Here is an 18713-nt window from a genome sequence, read left to right as displayed (position 1 = left end):
ATCCTAACCTCTCCCCTTCCCCCTCCTTTGTCCCCCCAACTGTAGCAGCTGTGACAAAATATTAAAATTCTCATTAATAACCACCTGGATTCAGTCTACAGAACCAAATCCACCATGAATATTTCATACTACCCAAGACACCTGATATATGTAACAATACTTGATGCATCTGAATTCCACCAAGTACAAAGAAATTATGTCCATTGTTTATGAACAAGTAGACATCCATATCTCAGGTAAGCAAACTGTTCAGTGTCCCAGTTTGATGCTTAAGACAAAAATCAACCACTAACGTCCGTTTTCTCCCAATCGCTAAGATTTCTGAAGTTCAGAATTTATGCTAATATAACCCTAAAGGCGAAATATTTTATGAGAATGTTTACCAGTACAAATACTTTTATGTGAGCATGTTGAATTTGTAATCATTATGTCCCTTCTAGAAAGTTTCACTGATTTGGGGATATTAACTCAATTGTCTGAAAACATTTTGTGATAACCATAAACTAAAATATAGTGATCAGGTTTTTCTCCTTTGGGAGGGGGGCAATCTATACACTATGATGGACGGCAACTTCCATCAAAGCCTTTCTTGTGTAAGAAATAAAACTATTAGAAAACAAACGTTCTTAAAAGACACCACCTATTCATCTTACACACTTACAATATTAGGTACCAGCCCAGAATTTTTGCAGCACGATATCATTTGATAACCACCTGAGAAATTGCTAATACAACCAGGGTCTCTTTATAATAATAATTTATTATTTATAGCCCGCCCATCTGGCTGGGTTTCCTCAGCCACTCTGGGCAGCTTCCAACAGAATAAAACTTCAAACATTAAAAACTTCCCTAAACAGAGCTGCCTTCAGATGTCTTCGAAAAGTCAGATAGTTGTTTATTTCCTTGACATCTGATGGGAGGGCGTCCCACAGGGTGGGTGCTACTACCAAGAAGGCCCTCTGCCTGGTTCCCTGTAACTTGGCTTCTTGCAGCAAGGGAACCGCCAGAAGGCCCTCGGCACTGGACCTCAGTGTCCAGGCTGAGCAATGGGGGTGGAGACGCTCCTTCAGGTATACTGGGCTGAGGCCGTTTAGGGCTTTAAAGGTCAGTAATTCACCCTACAGGCAACGCTGTAGGAACAGTATGCGTGCACATCCTCAACCACCCATTCAAAAATTACTTGAAACTTCTAGCCTTCCCCCAGCATGCTTAGAAACAAAATAAATAACACCAAAAGAAAATGTGCAATGATTTCTCCATGCACAAATATAAAAACATTTCTCCAAACTAGATGTATTTGCTGAACATGCTAACAGATTTTAAAGAGTTGGCCTGATTCTTCAGACCATGTATTAATAGTCCAAAGCAGCAACTACGAAGTTTTATCATAATCCTATTCTGCACAATACCACCAATCTTAAGGCTTAGTTGGAAAGACTTCAACACCTTTACAAATTTTCAAAATAATTCATTTTTTACAATTAAACTAATAGCACCCACTTAAAGTATTGGGCTGCGGTAGTATATCAGTCTACATGTAGACAACAAAGATATGTGCATAGGGATGTACACCTCAGAACTTCATTTAATATTATGTTATCAGAGGCTTCCTTTTTAAACTGATTAAACAGAGCTTCAACAATGCTTCTCTGCCACTTTATACTTACTGAGCAAAAGAAGGAATACATAGTTTATTCTCTGTTCATTCATCTGCTTCTTTTAGGCTGTCTATATAATTTGAAATACACAATGTTTTCTATCATAATTTGTATTCGGCTGTAATGTACACTAAGACATGTTACAAAGGCTTATGACTATCCAGGCTGCAGGATCAAGTAATTCACAACATACATGAAATCTAATGTTAAGGGGACAGAAGGTTCTCACACACACAGTTTTCTGACGCTTATTAGTAACAGGGACAGATTTTCCTCACATTTATGTACACAAGCAAGCAGGCAAAGTTCTAACCATTTCAGAAACAGACAATTTAATCCGTGTTACATAATTTCACTGAATACAGTTGATATCATCCAAAATCACTCCTGAGAGCAAAAAAATAGTTTAGCATTACATTTTATATACAATTATGAAAGGATTATTAGAAACCAGAAGGGCATCCATTTAAGGAGCACCGCACTTTACGTATACTGGACATGACGCCCAAATGCACCTTGACTTGTTCAATAATAGTTCTCTTTAAAACATATAATCCAACTACATGGCCCAACAGGCTCTCACTACTTAATTTATCACTTATTCAATATTTATGATAATCAGATGGCAGTCTCTGGATTGTCATTATTTTCTGACATCAGGATACTTCTCAATATCAAGCTTCTAAGTTCAGTTTGTCTTTGATGAATTATTCTCTAATCTCTAACCCTAAAATGTGTAGCCATTACTACAAACCTTTGTGTACACTCCTTTAACAGCAAATGTAACTTTTAAATTTTCTCCTTCCATATAGAAATATCCAAATGCATCCAGAAGTTACAGCCTGTACATTAGCCCCCCCCCCCCCGTAATCTTCCAATGGTCAAGTTCCTTTAAGGAATAAATGATTTCTTCTGACGTACCATTTATACACCACAGCATGGAGAGTCTTATGGTTTCAGAACTGATGAAATGAGAATTAGACTTGAGCATACTTTTTCCAGTCACCATGGTCAGAGAAGACTTGAATGCAGATACCAGAACACATAAAAAGGAAATGTTTGTATTTGCATGCTTTTAAAGTGAAACATCATGCAATGGATTGTTCATCTTCTTTGCAAATTGCATGTTATAAAAGTTTGCCAGAGACAGCAGTGACAGTACATGATGTATATTTTCCAATAAAAAAAGCACTAGAAATCAAAGGCAACCAATATGTATATTTTTGCTAGAACATTTCTCAGCTACATAAGATCGAACAGTTAGCTGCATCCATATCCAAGAATATACAAAATTCTGCCTACAGGAATAAGCCTTTCAAGAATGTCAGTTCTGAAATAACTCCCTATGGTGGCTAACAGTTAAAAATAGCTAAGTATTGTGCTTTCAAAATTATCTACTTAATGACATAGAGATCAGAAATGAAACAAGCCACGAGGTTAAGTGAGGAGAAGCAGTTCAGACCCAACAAAATAAACTTTCTAGAACATAGAAGGTATGCATAGCTAATGGGCAAGTGTGCCAAGACATATTTGCTGGACAAAACTTTATTTTCCTTTCATAAAACTAAACGATAAAAGATTGCTTAGCTGGAATCAACCTAAGGTACTTAAGGAAAAATTATTTGGAAAGGTCACACAGAATGTATTTCCAGAAAACATCTGGACTAGTCAGCCTGAATGCAAAATTATTGATCATTAAAGGACTACTGGGGACTCCAGATAAGGGAGCATCAATGAATCAACAGAAATATACCTATTTGATACCTGCAAAGTCCACCACTATTTTAAAAGACAAGTTTAAAATACCTGCCTCTTGTAATTAGTCCCATGTCCCAAAACAGAACTAATTCTAACCTTTCATTTTGCTTAAAAAGCCAGAAACCTTTTCAGCTGCTGTTAAATAGTATGGAAACAGCTATGTTTCTTCCAAAGCTTCACTGGCACCAGTTCAAGCCACAGCTAGTGAACTGAACATTCATCTGTGACAAGGTTATGTGTAAAACTTGAAGGAAAACTTTTCTCAAAGTGGAATTCACAGAAACAAGCTACCCAGCATAAAGTATGTTAACAGTTTTATTTTTTTGTATGTTAAATACCATGGGACAGGGCTGTAAGGATGAAAACTTTAACAACTGCCTCACAAGGGGTAAGAAATTCTGCCATGATATTAGCAAAGTAAGGTAAAGGATAAAATTTACACACTAAGAGGAATCATTTCCCCGCAGAATGCCTCATCATATTCCTGAACAAGTGGGATTAACATTCTAATAATCATTTTCCAAGAGGCAAGAGCAACAGATAATTTTTTTAAAGGATTATTAAAATAACATTTACAAGACTCTGAACAATTTTTGAACTCTTATTAAAACCACAGAAAGAAAGAACAATTCTTTATTTATGTATGACTTTTCATAAAGGACTGAATGTGCAACTGACACCTGCTATTGATGAATTAATATACAATTTGTCCAGCAGCCGGCCAGTTTGTCTTTTTATTGTGTTGTCTAACCGTGCAAGATCATTAGAGGCAAAGCCTGTATGATGCTGTACACAATAATGGTCACTTGGGGCCATACTACCAATGAAGTGGTAGGTAAATACATTTTTTTCTGGCCAAGAAAAAAAAGGAAGCTGCATTCTGCATGCTTCTCTCTCTTTTTCCCCTCTCTACAAGATGAATTTCCCTAAAAAGAATCCAATGAAAATGGCTGCAATTACAACAAGAAGTGAGGGAAGAGGATTGGAGACATTATCTCGGAGAGCCAAGCCTGATGTTCCAGGTTTATCCAAGTGTGCCACCTTTCTCAGCCTCAAACCTTCATCCTGAAAACACATGGGGGGAAATAATCAATCAAAAATCATCAAAGAGATTGTTACAGATCTGAATTAAACCATAACATTTTAAAACTTAAGACAGGTTAAGATGAGATACAAATTTATTTGTGTGTGCACAGTATCTGACTTTAAAAGATGTCAAAATGTAGCACAAAATAAAACGTAGCATGTTGTGTATAAATTAGCAACAACAGCAAAATATAGTAATCATTCTACTGTTATTTACCATCAATAATAGCCTGTTTACAAAACTGGGGAAACACAAGACCCAACTATTTAAACTGTTCCACTGATGATGGCAATTTATCCCAGAACACCACTATTAGCTCAGGATTGCAAATTAATCAAACAGCATAACACTGCACCTTCTAGATTTTCAGTGAACACAAGATTTGCATGGCTTTGTGTAATGCTCAGAAATGAAACGTAAAGACAAGCAAAAACAAACAAACAAACAAACAAACAAACAAAAAACACCAAGGGAAAGCTTACACTACCTTGGATGCAAGGAAGTGTAAAAGCTGAAAACTGGGGCAAATCCTATCTCTCCTTTACCCTCAACCCCCTGTTCAACAACTGACTTCATTTAGGACAGTCCCCTGATTCTCGGGAGAGGCCAAACCCCTTCTGTCAGTGGAAGCCACTGACTATGATTATTAGTCAGGCTGTTATAGTATTATTTCAAGGGTGGGTTGGTTTTAAATCAAGGAGATTTTAAAATCACCAAGAAAAAAGGATCAATTTAAGTAACTGAAAACTGATCCCCTTTAGGAATAATAAGAATACACTCAAATACCTTATAACAAATAAAATACATGTTCACAACCAATTATTATTCCTATATACTTGTATTGTGCCATCAGTACATGGTACTTTGCAGAATAGAATAAATCAGATAGGTCCCTGACCCCCAAGGGGCTTCCCATTTAAGATGGGCAGTGGGTGGGGGAAGCTACAGGGACAGGCAGAGAATGCCAAGGGTAGGGAAGAAAGAACGTGGGCAGATATTTTATAGGCCATGTTGGAAGTGATGCATGAGGCGCAACAAGGAACAGAGGAAGGGACCTTCAGTCAACTGTGATAAAAGCCAAGAGAACTGATGTCATGGGCAAGGACATAATGAGAAACAAGGACTAAAAGAGTGAGACAAGGCTGCAGACAAATTTTAAATCATGCATACCACATAGATTTTACACTGTGCATAATTATATATGCCTAAAGATAAGGGACAGATTTCTGTTTGGCTGTTTGGCTCTCTGTACACATGCAAGCATACTAATCAAGATCACTTACTTGAAGGCTAACAGCTGCACTACTACATATGTTTATCTAGAAATTAAGCACTACTGAATTTGGACTTACTTCTGATTAAAACTTCATATATCAGGCTGTAAATAAACTGAAACTTTCTAGGAGCAAAGCTAATAGTTACTAGGCAAAGAAGACTGTTTGGAATCCCAGAGCTTTGTGCATGAGCAGAAAGAACTTCTACTTGCACATGGTATATGAGGTTGGTGATTCCAGCTGCAGAACTGCAACTCTTGGACAGAAATCATACACTTTCAGGTATCATACTTGGACCCTCTACAGTACCTTGGGGTGGGAGTGGCTCTTTTGAGAAGGGGGAGTGAGAAATTTTCTACATGCACATGGAATACTGCAAATTGGATCCAAGTCAGTGTTGGTCCACGAGATGCAGAGTAAGTGTGATGTTGTTTTGTTTGTAGTCATAAATCTTCATGATTTAAAAGTGGGTGATCCTGCACTCCTATTTTATACCCTCCAGCTACCTCATCTCTGCAAAGTGTGTAGTTTTCACAGACACTAGAATACAGGACATACTCTTGATGACAATTACAGGATGACATCTCTTGGATTCAAACCAAGGGAACCTCACAGTAAACTCACATATAAAAGAAAATACTTTCATAGAAAAGAAAGTACTTTTTCACATAGCACAGTTAAACTATGGAACTTGCTCCCACACGATGGAATGCCAGTGATAGTCACAAACTTGGGTGGCTTTAAAAGAAGATTGAACAAATTCATGGGGCTATCAATGGCTGCTAGCTAAGACAGCTATATGCTGCCTCAGCAGTTGGAAGCAGTATGTTTTTGAATAAGAAGCTAGAAACTACAGGAGGGGAGAGTGCTCTTGTCCTTGAGTCCTGCTTGTCGGTTTCCCACAGGCACCTAGGTGACCCAGGCAGGATCTTAAGAGTCTAAATCCTAGTTTAAAATGTGAACTAAGTTTTAAGAATAATTTTATTTTCATCAACAAATCAGATTAGTCAGATTCTGGTTTGATATTCTGGTTTGGAGGTAGTGCTTAACAACAGGCACATGAACCGAACAGGCTTGGTGCTAACAGGACTATCAGTTAAGAAAAGTCGCTTAAGTTGAAGCCAGCGTCAAATTATTTTACTGTGTGTTATTAAAAAATTAAACTTTATCTCTGACATTAAAAATCTGAAGAATTAAACATACTCTGACTGGGAAATTTGCTGTAGGTTTGCTAAATCCTGTGGGTGACATCCCTTCCTCCCCTCCACAGTTCCTTACGCTCCTCCAAAATCTGCTCAGGTGTGAGGTGGGTGAGGAGGAGAGCCCTGTGAAATCCCATCATGTCTGCTACTGTGATGTTGCCTATTGCTTACCAATTCTTTGTTCTTGGAAGAAAATGATATGGGTTGTATAATAAGGGTACTATGATAAATACTTCCGTTTAAACAGGGTGGTTTTTTAAAAACAACTTTCATGAATCTGCTCTTACGAACTTACTCTCAGATGTCTGTTTTCCTCTGATAGTTTCACCACATCCGCCTGAAGTCTTTTGCATTCTTCCACTAGCTTCCTTGTTTCGGTGTCATTAAGCGAAACACTGTGTGGTTTTGGCATTGGACCATCCTGCTTAGCTGTATTCAGTATTGGAGCAGATTTGCTTGCATCTATGTCATTCTGCAAATATTAAAAATGGTTTCAGAACAGGTTTTTCTTTAATCAAAGCTAGCATTAAGCGTTTTTTAGTTTTAGCACCATTGGGGGGGGGGGATACCAAGTTAGTTACAAAGATGACAAAGCTGGAAAAACAACCAGAGAATAACCATTGTTAAAGATGATTGATAAAGATATGTTGCAGGACCATTTCCCCATTTTATTTCATCCCTGAATTCATTTTCCTCACTTAGAGCTTTGCAGTCTGAAATCTGCATATGAGCTTTACTAAATCTTTCCCAAAGAACAAATTGTTTTAAAATAGAAGTATACACAAGCCTGTGTTCTCTTTCAGTTCCTAGCACAACTGAAAGGAACAAAATGTAAACAGATGAGGTATGAACAAAACACTAGATGTATAGTATAGTTATTACACTAAATCCTGGGTCAAGAAGAGACCCAGCATAGATACCTGAAAGCAGACATTGGCAGACATCTAAATACAAAGAGCAATTAATCAGAAGACAATGAAGAAAGATGGTTATTATTTATAAAATTCACATACTGCCCCTTATCCAAAGATCACAGGACAGTTTACAGTATAAAAACAGAAAATAAGTAACATAATAACCAAAAAGTGGGGGGGGGGGGATACACAGGCACACAACCTGTGGCTATGTGTATGCACATGGGAAAGTTGGGGTGGGCTAGTCAGAAAAGCCAAAGGACCTCCAAGTGGTTTAAGAATAATGACAGTGTGCTGTAAGTGTGATTCTGTAACTGCTGTAATTGTCTGAAGTGGTAATTGCCTGTGTAGCTGAACGTGTATAAAAGATAATGCCCGAGAGGATCAAAGTTCAGCCAGCCTGATTTGCTGACTCTACATACATTTGTATTAATAAAGGCCTAATTTTTCACTTAAAGCTGTTGTCCACTGGCATATCTTAGGAAAACCCTAGATAGGGTGAACCCTTTACAAAATTTTCCAACATCAATTTTTTTAAAAAAAATTCAAGTGGATTAAAAATAGAGAAACTCAACAGAAATAAACATCTTAGCCCTGGGTGTAAGACAGAGAGTAATCGGGTCCACACAATGTTCCTGATGACCCAATCATGGTTGGGAGATTAGGAATGTCCCTGGGCTTGCACACTCCTTATGCTCCCCTTTCTTAATGTGTTTGCCAACTGTGATTTTGAGCTAACCAGGATTAGCATTAACATCACTGCAAAAGGTAATGCTGCCTTACGATTAGTTGATATAATGGAGAGGAATAAATTAGAGCATGGCAGAGAAAGAAGTTAGGACATCAAGAACTGAAAAACTATGTATTTCATGTGGCAGTCACTAAGAACAGTGGCCAATCTGCAATATGACTCAAGAAACTTCAAATATTTAGGAAACATTTTTACTGTATTTGATTATAATACAAACAGTATAGGCTTGAATAAATGATATGGCAATAGACACAGACTTGCAAAGTACAGTAAGACGTCATTGTGTATGCTGTATGCATTTGACACATACAAGGCTGAATCAAGCACAAAATTTGGCTTCCTAAAATTATCATTTTTTAAAAGAGTTTTAATAGGAAACATTTATTATGCATAGTACCTAGGCCAGTACAAGGTTTGGAATTAAAATAACTAACTTTTCAGATAAGTATATTTTGTAAACTAATAACCCCCTTAATATCAACTGTTATCTCTGTCAAATATTATTGACACATATTTCTTTCAACTACGGCAAATAATTCTACCCTATGCACATTCCTTTTTTGCAGGAAAAGTGCAAACCATGGTTTCCTGGTTCAGAAATAGTGACAAACTATGATTTGTGAAAACCAGAAAATAACCACATGTACAAGGGGAGGATGGAGTGAATGGGCTCTTTTGAGGCAGTTCTCAGAACCAAACCATGGCTTGGTGTAATATCAGAACAAATCCAAAGATTGCTTTCCAGTTGCCAAGGAGAATTTAGGCTCCTGCCCTAAGACTGTTTCAACTGCCTTACTAACCCTTTTTGGTCCCTTCCATCTGAGGCCTTTCACTTCTTCCCCTTGCCATATATCTCAATCCTAGCAACAAAAATTAATAAAGCAAAATTTGAGAGCAGGATACACTACAAAAGTAATGCTATTTTACCCATTTTCATAGTCGAGGTCTTTCTCAAATAATGCTCTCTTCCAATTTAAGCCTATTGATATTTTCTTAGCTAACTACAATAAATTCAATTAACCACTGAGGCACTAGAAGAGTTTGAGTGCTTTCGGCTCCCTAAAACAAACCTGATTCATCTTGTGTTTGACCTCACTGCCTTGCTCCATCATGTCAATCTTCTGGCTATAACTTGCAGGTATCTGAAGATTCTTGCTGTTGGATGGAGTTATGTGTACGGATCCTGATGAAGATAAAGTCTGAGGTGGAAGCTGAGACATGCCCTCAGCACTCAGCAGATCTCTCATTGCAAGACTTAGGGGAGTGACTAAACCAACGGCTAAAGGATTAGGCTCTGCAACCCCTCTCTGCTACTTAGAAAAACATAAATGTTATGCACAAGCAGTCAAGTAACAGCTTACAAGACAGGAATAGGCAAAAAAGCTAGCTTCTTTTGTTGATTTTATTGACTAAGGGTGCTAATCTAATCACTTAGTAGAGAGTAAGCCTCACTGAAAACAGCAGGACTTACTTCTGGCTAAATATGTATATGATTGTGCTATACACAATACAGTGGTACCTTGGTTCTCGAACTTAATCCATTCTGGGAGCCCATTCGAAAATCAAGGCACAGCTTCCTACAGTCAAGCGGAAGCTGCATCAGACGTTCAGCTTCTGAAAAATGTTCACAAACCAGAACACTTACTTCCAGGTTTGTGGCATTTGGGAGCCGATTTGTTCGGAAACTATGCTGTTCGGGAACCAAGGTTCCACTGTATACTGTAAACTATATACAGAACCACATATAGAAGCTAAGGCTACTTTTGTTGGGGTTTCCACAGCACTTCCAACTGCTGACAAGAAATTTTAAAAGCAGCTTGACAGCAGAACTTCAACGGCAAGACCATAGCAAACAGATTTCTGGCTGGATTATAGTGTATCCTCCAGCTCAGTTAAGTTCACTGTTTCCTCTCTCCCTATTTTCTGTAAAGCAGCACTTTCTATAAAAAATAGCAGCGCTACATAACTAATTGTATCAAGGAAACATGCTTGAAATACTAAAAAAATCTGCAAATAATCTTCTGGTTTAATAAATGGAAAACTAAGCTAGCAAATATCAAACATCAGTGCATGGTGAACAAAGTGAATAATACTTCTGAAAAGCTTAAAATTGTCTTTCTTCTTAAGGTGGATGATATAGTATGTAACTTTCTACCCCAACCCTAGAGATTAAAGCATAGTCTTCCCTGTCTCTATCAATTATGGACTGGTAAATTACCCCAACCTACTAGATTTAAAAGTTCCTACATCCTTGTCTGGATATAGGTTTCACTTTTCCCCACAACCCAACCATGTATAATCATGTGAGAGCTGGCCCTCAACTTTCCCACAGCAACCTCTTCCTTAGGTACACTGTTCAAAATATTGCAAATGGAATTCAAGGCCATACATTTATTTACCTTTGTGACAATGACCGCAGTAACTAAGTGGCAATAGCTTGGGCTATTGGTGCGGGGCAGGGGGAGAAGAGGAAAGCATAAAGGATATTGGAGGGCAACAGATTTGTAGAGGCAAAAGAACAAGGATTTAAGAATCACAGGCAGGAATTCTTAAGTTGTACCAAGGTTATATCATGCCATTACTGTGGCTATCTGAAGTTTTTAAATATTTTGCAAAACAATGGCCCATTTAAGTCTCTCAATAACGAAAATTAGAAGACAGTTTTAAGAACATTACAGATCTCAAGGCCTTAGGATTTAGCAGCTTTTTCATTAAATCTAAGAGTTCTGTGCTTCATAGCATGATCTTGGCCATATCAATTTCTAGATACCCTGACTACAGTTACACCAGTGGCAAGGCTAGCCCTGCTTTAGGAAACACTATGAGATGGCAGGCAGTAAGGGCAGGAATTGCTGTCTGAATGCTGCAAGCAAGCGTTTTGAAAACTGTTGTCCCTGAACGGGAGAGGGCACTGGAGCTCTATTTTAGGCAGCAAATGTCTTGGGTCAACACTGAGCAATGGTGCATCTTCATGCAAGAATCAACAAAAAGCACATCCTTGCAAATAGTATGACAACCATGTTCTGCTGCCCAGGACAATTTCCTACGTACCTATACAGCATGTGCAACTTAACACCAGGTACCAGGTAAGATGGGGCAGCCTAAATTGGCAAAGAAGGAATTGGATGCATACTGTCAGCTTCCTTTTCTCAGATCTCACACTTGTAGCTTTTAGCTACAGCACTGAAATAAAAAATATAGAAGTTCCTATGCTAATAACCCCTTTCACTCATGCTTCCAACTTGTTTCATCCTCCTTAACAGGAGAGTATTGTAGGATTGCCCGTAGCTCATTGTGTCATAAAAACATAGAGCTCTTAGAATATATTACCATACTGCTTTATCTTTTGAACTGCTACCCTTCTTCAAAGTTTTTTATGTGATCATACATGGAAGTCTTGAAGTTTTGTTGCTCAGTTCCCAGTGACAAGGTCATTGCACCTCTTTGAAACACACCCCATCTTCCCAACTGACTAGCTTGCACTCACTGTGTAAGCAACACAGTTTTCAAGAGGTGGAACCAAGGCAGCTTTCACTTTGACAAAATGAGCTAGGGATATGCATGCACAATTTCATATGGCACACACTGATGAAGAATAGACTGATAGGGAGGTTACAGAAAATAGTGCACTTATACTGTATGCTAAAAAGAAATGTAAAAATACAAAGCTTTTTGTGTGCTACTGAATCACTGGTTACACTGCCCCATATTTTAATTTATTTAATACAATTACATAAACTGTTCAGATACAAAACAACTACAAAGCACATTCTTAGCTTAAGATATGTTGTTATAAAATCACTACTTGAAGTTGTTTCATTTTTGTTTATTTACTTACCAGCTTATCATTTTCATTAGGCATTTCAAATACACATCTCAATTTGGAGTCCATTAAGTCATCAGACTTTGCATCCTTCCACTAGGACAATGAAAATAAATTAAATTTTAGCTGCTTTTTAGTAAGTCATAATATGCAAACTTTGCCAAATACACAGTATTTTAAGACTGAATAGGCTTAGAAGTGGGAAATCATGGTTTAAATAATTACTTAGACATGAAGCTCTTAGGCAAACCAAGTCTGGGAAGATATTAAGCAAAAATATGTACAAGTCTTGTGTCTGAGCACACTGGGGTATACCACTATAAGTTTTCCTGGTTTAATTAGCCATACATTCCCACTATATCCCACTACACTCCCACTATATCCCACCATACTCCCCAAATTGGGAGGCTATGGTTACCAGGATCTGAAACCATGGTTTGTTCCATTTCTGGCAAGCATAGGCTTCCAGTTTAGATGTAACAGAAAATATAACATACACAGGGATGGGGCTTGTGCACCTCTCTGCTTAATAAACAAAGAAACGATACTATCTCTCAGCCTAATCTTCAGTGTTTTGGTGGATATCAAATGGGGGGGGGGACTAAAACATGTCATGTTCAAAGATAGTGGGGGGGGGAATATTTTATTTTATTTTTTGTTTGGATCAGGCTATCAGGAAGGAAATTTGATTGGCATATTCCCTGAAAGAAGATTCCCCCTACTTTCTAAAATTAGAAACTCTGAAGTTGTATTTGCCACAAAATTGATAAACACAAGACTCTTCAGATTATAGATCTTATCAGGGGAAGTGAAACAGCAATCCAATAAATTACCAGTAACAAGGAAAGACGTGCACCACTTTGCAACAGCATTTATGAAATTTAAAGGCAGAAAACAAAGATAATCCTTGTAGATACTACTTCCTGCGCTTAGTACTGTACAACCATGTTATATTCTACTGAAATTTTGTCAGAAAAGAAGCAGGCCATTTTTTCTTCAAAATAGAAGTGGTAACATTAAGCACACTTTTTTAAAAAAGTGTGACCAACATTAATGTCTAATGCATTAAAATGGCTAGTTTATGCAACTAGTTCCAAGTACGTATTGGTGTAACAACGACTGATGGCAAATACACTTTTCCCCCTGAAGATGAAGAAAGCAGCTCAAGGCTTAGTTCCTAAGCGGAATGTACATTTTGAGGTCTCTCACAACAGTATTCTTTCTTCCAGCTTGTGCCAGCAAAGCAACAGAGGAGAAGTTGGACACTCAAAATATACCGGTATGTTGAACATAATACAAGAACCCTACTGGATAAAATATGGCAAAAGGCAAAAAGTAAGAATTCATCTTGTTAGTTTACAATACTGAAATTAAATATATTTACTTACCACTGCTTCCATATCTGTAATGTTTGAGGGAGCAAAGATTGTCTGTACCATAAACTTATGTTTACTCTTCTCATTTGGATCATAATCAAAAGGCTGTAACATCACTGTATAATAGACAAAATATGAATTACTAGAGGCATGCTACCTACTTTTCCTGTCAATTTCAAAATTTTAAACTCAGCATGAAAGAACTGTGCAGTCATTTGGAACAGATAATAAACAAGATCTCTTGCAAGAATCAAGTTCTATTATTTATTGCAAATTTGCCTTTTATAGTTATCTGTTATGCCCCAATATTATGAAAACAAGTTCACTTGCAAAATCAGGATTTCTATTTCCACATAACAACCTGAGCTTCCAAATTTGATGTAAGTATGTAATTAAGTTAAAGCAGACAGAAGTTTGAAACATCTGAAAATGGTGGGAAGAATTTATTAAAGGGCCACCCATTACCACTGTGATGTATACAAATATTGGGTAAGAGATGCCCAGGACCTTGAATGTTAGCAAAGTAGGACAGAAGAGATCTGCCACACTCCTTCAAACAGGAATGATATGATCACCAGAGAAAGAGAGTTTGCAGAGAATTCTTCTTGCCCTAATATTTTGCATATATAATTTGGATCCAAAGATACACTCCTTGGATCCAAGCTCTAAAAGAGAAGAGAGTTGAGAGAGTTGACTTCTTCCAGTCTCTCAGAGAGAAGGTAAGGATGGGAGAGAGACTGGAGGAAGTCATGCATGGGAGCTTGGGAAGCCTACCACGGATGGCACTTTGATCATTTATAGATGATCAATAGATGATCTAGCTTAGTGCTCTTTTTCATATGTGTGTCTGCCTCCCAGACAGTATCTCTGTCACTCTCACAGGAGACAGAGGGATGCTGACCAAGAGACAGGGGTGCTTAATGGAAGACAGGCAGGCACACATACAGTCAAGGAGCCCTGCTGCAAAGCTGTTCGTGGAGTAAGAGATTGTTCTCTGCATGGGCATTTTGCTGGGTTTCCATGATGCATGATGAGAAAGGGAGCTCCTTTCTTAGTATGCAAAATGGAAGTCAAGAAAACTTTATGTATTAGTGTGGATGGGTGACTGGAGTCAGTGTATGCATGCTTTGGCCCTGTCCATTTTGGAATTTGCCCTGCTCACTGCTCATATGTGGACCCAGACAACTTACATTAACAACAACAACAACAACAACAACAACTTTTATTTGTATCCTGCCCTCCCTGGCCAAGACCAGGCTCAGGGCAGCTAACATCAAATATAAACATTGATATAAAATCAAACAGTAATTAAATCACCTCTTAAAAAGAAGTCAGGATAAAATTAAAATCTGAAGGAATGTGGCCCTTGGAGAGGAAAAAGGTTCCCACTGCTAATAAAAGAAAGAAAAACAGCCAAACATTTTTACCTGATACAGTTACAGAAGAACCTGGGTCAATAATTCCACTGTTTGGCCTCACACAGTATCGACGAGGTGCTGTAGTCTTCACTTTAAAACATACTTTTCTGTCCGATGGATTTCGTAATTTAAGATTTGTAGTGACTACATCTGTGAAGGGACCTGAAATTGTTAAAGGTTTATGTTTAGTAATTAGTCTATTTGTTAGATGTGATCTCCAAAAACAGGCATCACAAGCAAACCAATGGTCCAAATCAAGACATATCCACAGACCATGTTTAAGAGGTAGTCAATGGTGACCAGCAAGTTATTATTGTCTTCCATCCTTTCTCCCAATATCTTGCAGTTTAGAAAAGCCTGCCAGCAAGTCCCTGCCTCAATTAATACTCTTTTTGTGCTCTGCTCTGCTCAGGCAATGCTTCTCTGTCTGGTTTTTGACAATTCCCTTCTCTTCCTATAGTCCCCACGACACAGCCCATACTATCCAAACCCTCTGGAGATACCCTTTCAGAGGGAAGAGCGGAAAATAAGTTGTAAGAGCAGCCTTCCATTCACGTAGCCATTGGTGCTATAGCAGTGAAAACACCCAAATAAAAATTGGGAATAATTAGAAAAAGGATCCTCTGTGCAATACTGTCCAAAACCTCTCCTGCCTTTGCCTAAACTACTCTACTATCACAGGAATATGATGTCCAAGCTGATAGGGAAGGGAAAATATTGTTTAGGGAATCTGCAACATTTATTCTGGAAAACAACCTGATGGAAGAGAAAGACTGGAAAAGGAACATGCATCACACACACATACCAGAATGGTAGCGGTTTCTGTTCTTCAGAGACCTACTTCTGAACTGCCGAGAATCGTCTCTGAAAAGACAGCATAATTTCCCCCCACTGCAACACTGGGCTGTGAGGTTCATCTACTTCTAGCTCAGAACTCCAATGTGGAGGAAGAAGCCTCGTAAACCAATTTACAGAGATTGGTGGGCCTCATCTGGCCCATGGCTCAGCACCCTGCACTATGCCAACCTATTTTCATGACTGTCAATAAAAACCAGCAAGGATCCATCCATTTGAATGATTTTATTATTATTATATTTTTTTGAGGCTGGCATCTCACTAATAGCCACAAGGATAAGCCACAGCTGAAAAAGAATGAAAAAGAGAAGGCACGTAAACAGCCAGAGGCAAGCATGCCAATGAGGCAGCAGATAGAGGCAGAGGTCTCAAAGGACAAAAAGAAGGGAACAGTGGCCAAGAAAAGAAACAATGGAGAAAAATCAGCTGTAAAAAGATGTGCCCTGCTATGACCATATTGCTACAAAAATTCCCATCATTTGGTGGGTATCCTATTAGCTGAAAACAGAACTATACATTTGTGTTATTATGTCATTACATAGATCTATGGTGCACGTGCATTTGAATACTCCCTGCAGCTGGATGATCACTGAGTAGCTAATTACCAAAATAAGCCAAGCATCTTGCATACAGGGAAAGGTGGAAGAAATTAGAATATTTTAGTTCAGAAAATGGAAGCCAAGATGGAACATAATAAAGCTTGTAAAATCATGATGTGCAAGGAATGAAGAAAAGTATTTCCTCTCTCTGAGCTCTTAGGTTCTTGGGTAGTACGGTGAAATTAACAACTGGTCCAGGACCAATAAAATGAGATATTTATTCAACATATAAATGCACTGGCCAGGAAATTTTAAAAATGAATGACCTGGCAATAGGTTTAACCATAAAAGCAAAAAATGGATCTTTCAACATGGAAGATCATGTTACCCTTGCACAAGCGTGTTGGAATTTCTCCTATGCAGCCCATTTGGAAAGAAATTATCATTTGACTTTAACCATTTTATGCCAAGAGCTCTCTAAATCCTCTTCAACTTAAAACAAATAAAAAAAACTAGATCCTCCATACTCAGAGACAACATCTATCTGATTACCTAATTCTAGGGACAAATAGGCCCTCTCTTCTATCACTACCTGTGTGTTTTCCAGGATCACCTTACTGGCTGCTGTTGGTGACAGAGCGCTGGACTACACTGAACCCAAGTCTGATGTAGCAAAACAATTACGTATGATGGAGAACAACTGTCAGATCAGGTGGCATCTTAGTAGCCCTTATGCTACATGCAACCATTATTCTCCTGTAAACAAAATACGAAAAGTAGAAAACAGCTCATGTTTATAACACATACATGCTAGACTGTCAACATGGTATCAAATTAATAGTATCAGTGAATTCCTGAACATATGTCAACTTATGCAAGAGAAATTCTTAGCACAGAAAGCTTTATAAAAGCTGTTTAGCTCTTAAATGACAGTGAAAGATATTACTTCTATGGAGAAATTAAACAGTGTGAATTTTAAGGGAGCAACTTATATTTCCCCCCCCCCTTGTCTTTTCCCCCCCTTGAATTTTAAAGGTGTGGCTTATATTCGGGTGTGGCTTATATTCGGGCCAATACGGTATATAAATAAAACACAGGTCTTACAGGTGCCACCTGACTAAAAGAAGCCACATCTGACCATACAACCAAAAATGATTGTTAACACCACTAGCCAAGATGGGTTTACATACAATCCCTTTCTAATGTTATTCATCTAGGAACCATTCAAAGCAATTAACAGGATTAGCACTGAACTTCCAGGGGTATCACCCAGAAGTGAATAAAAGCAAATCACATGCTGAAAAGGCTCTGCTCCAAAAAGAGAATTTGACTGTTATTAACTGTAGAACAAAAAAGAACTTAACTAAAACTGACAGATTTTTCCTTGATGCACAGTTATTTTCAAAGTCATTTTCTAAATTTCTATCACAGGGTAAAGTACAAAGAATTATTGTTAGCTGGCCATTGTTAATAATATAAACATTATGAAACTGAAGAAAATTATGCATGCAGCTAAATAATTAGGAGTCTTTTAAAAATAAAAGATTTTAGCTTCAACATAGCCAGAAACTGGTCAACGGACTTATTTCTGAATTACTTCAACAAAATCTCATTACCACCAAGGGCCTTGGTGAATGAATGCTTTTTAGAGCACTACTTGTTGGGCTATGTTTGACTATACTGTAGAGAAACTAGCCTTCACCAGACTGGCTAGAAAATGCATTCAGTGTGCTACACTTTTAAAATTAAAGACGGGTCCTCCTGGTATCGTGCTACATATTGCCAGAGCTAAGGATGAAAGTACAGCACTAAAATTTTCCTCTTAACATTTTCTCATAAAGCAATGAATATGTCACATTGCACTTAGTACTGAGACTGAGACCTGAAATTTTAGCTACCGTATTTTTCGCTCTATAGGACACACCGGACAATAGGACGCACCTTGTTTTAGAGGGGGGGAAACAAGAAAAAAAAATTCTCCCCCTCTCTGCCCAGCACCCCTTCAGCGAAGCGGCAGGAGGCACTGCGCAGAGAGGGGGAGAATTTCCCCCCTCTTGT

The 18713-nt window shown here is 38.1% G+C and overlaps 1 protein-coding gene across 3 annotated transcripts in view; it reads right to left on the bottom strand.

Moving 5' to 3' along the window:
- Positions 1–2856: 2856 nt before the first annotated feature.
- The window catches only part of VAPA (VAMP associated protein A), a 30951-nt gene continuing 15094 nt past the window's right edge, over positions 2857–18713 (bottom strand). Inside the window, exons 1-7 of one of the 3 annotated variants that reach the window (XM_083518802.1) lie at positions 17248–17382; positions 15271–15423; positions 13856–13959; positions 12483–12563; positions 9715–9954; positions 7275–7451; positions 2857–4481 (exon numbers count right to left, since the gene is read on the bottom strand). In XM_083518802.1, coding sequence (XP_083374928.1) covers positions 4326–4481; positions 7275–7451; positions 9715–9954; positions 12483–12563; positions 13856–13957 — 756 coding nt within the window. In that variant the 5' untranslated portion in view covers positions 13958–13959; positions 15271–15423; positions 17248–17382 and the 3' untranslated portion in view covers positions 2857–4325. Of the gene's footprint in view, positions 4482–7274; positions 7452–9714; positions 9955–12482; positions 12564–13855; positions 13960–15270; positions 15424–17247; positions 17383–18713 lie in introns of those variants that run through there. The other 2 variants (XM_083518801.1, XM_083518803.1) reach the window with 2 other exon arrangements.

This window comes from Podarcis liolepis, assembly GCF_965112155.1.
Source record: "Podarcis liolepis genome assembly, chromosome: 8".
Classification (NCBI taxonomy): Eukaryota; Metazoa; Chordata; class Lepidosauria; order Squamata; family Lacertidae; genus Podarcis; species Podarcis liolepis.
Note: the sequence above shows the minus strand (reverse complement) of the source record. Positions and strands in the feature narration are given on the sequence as shown.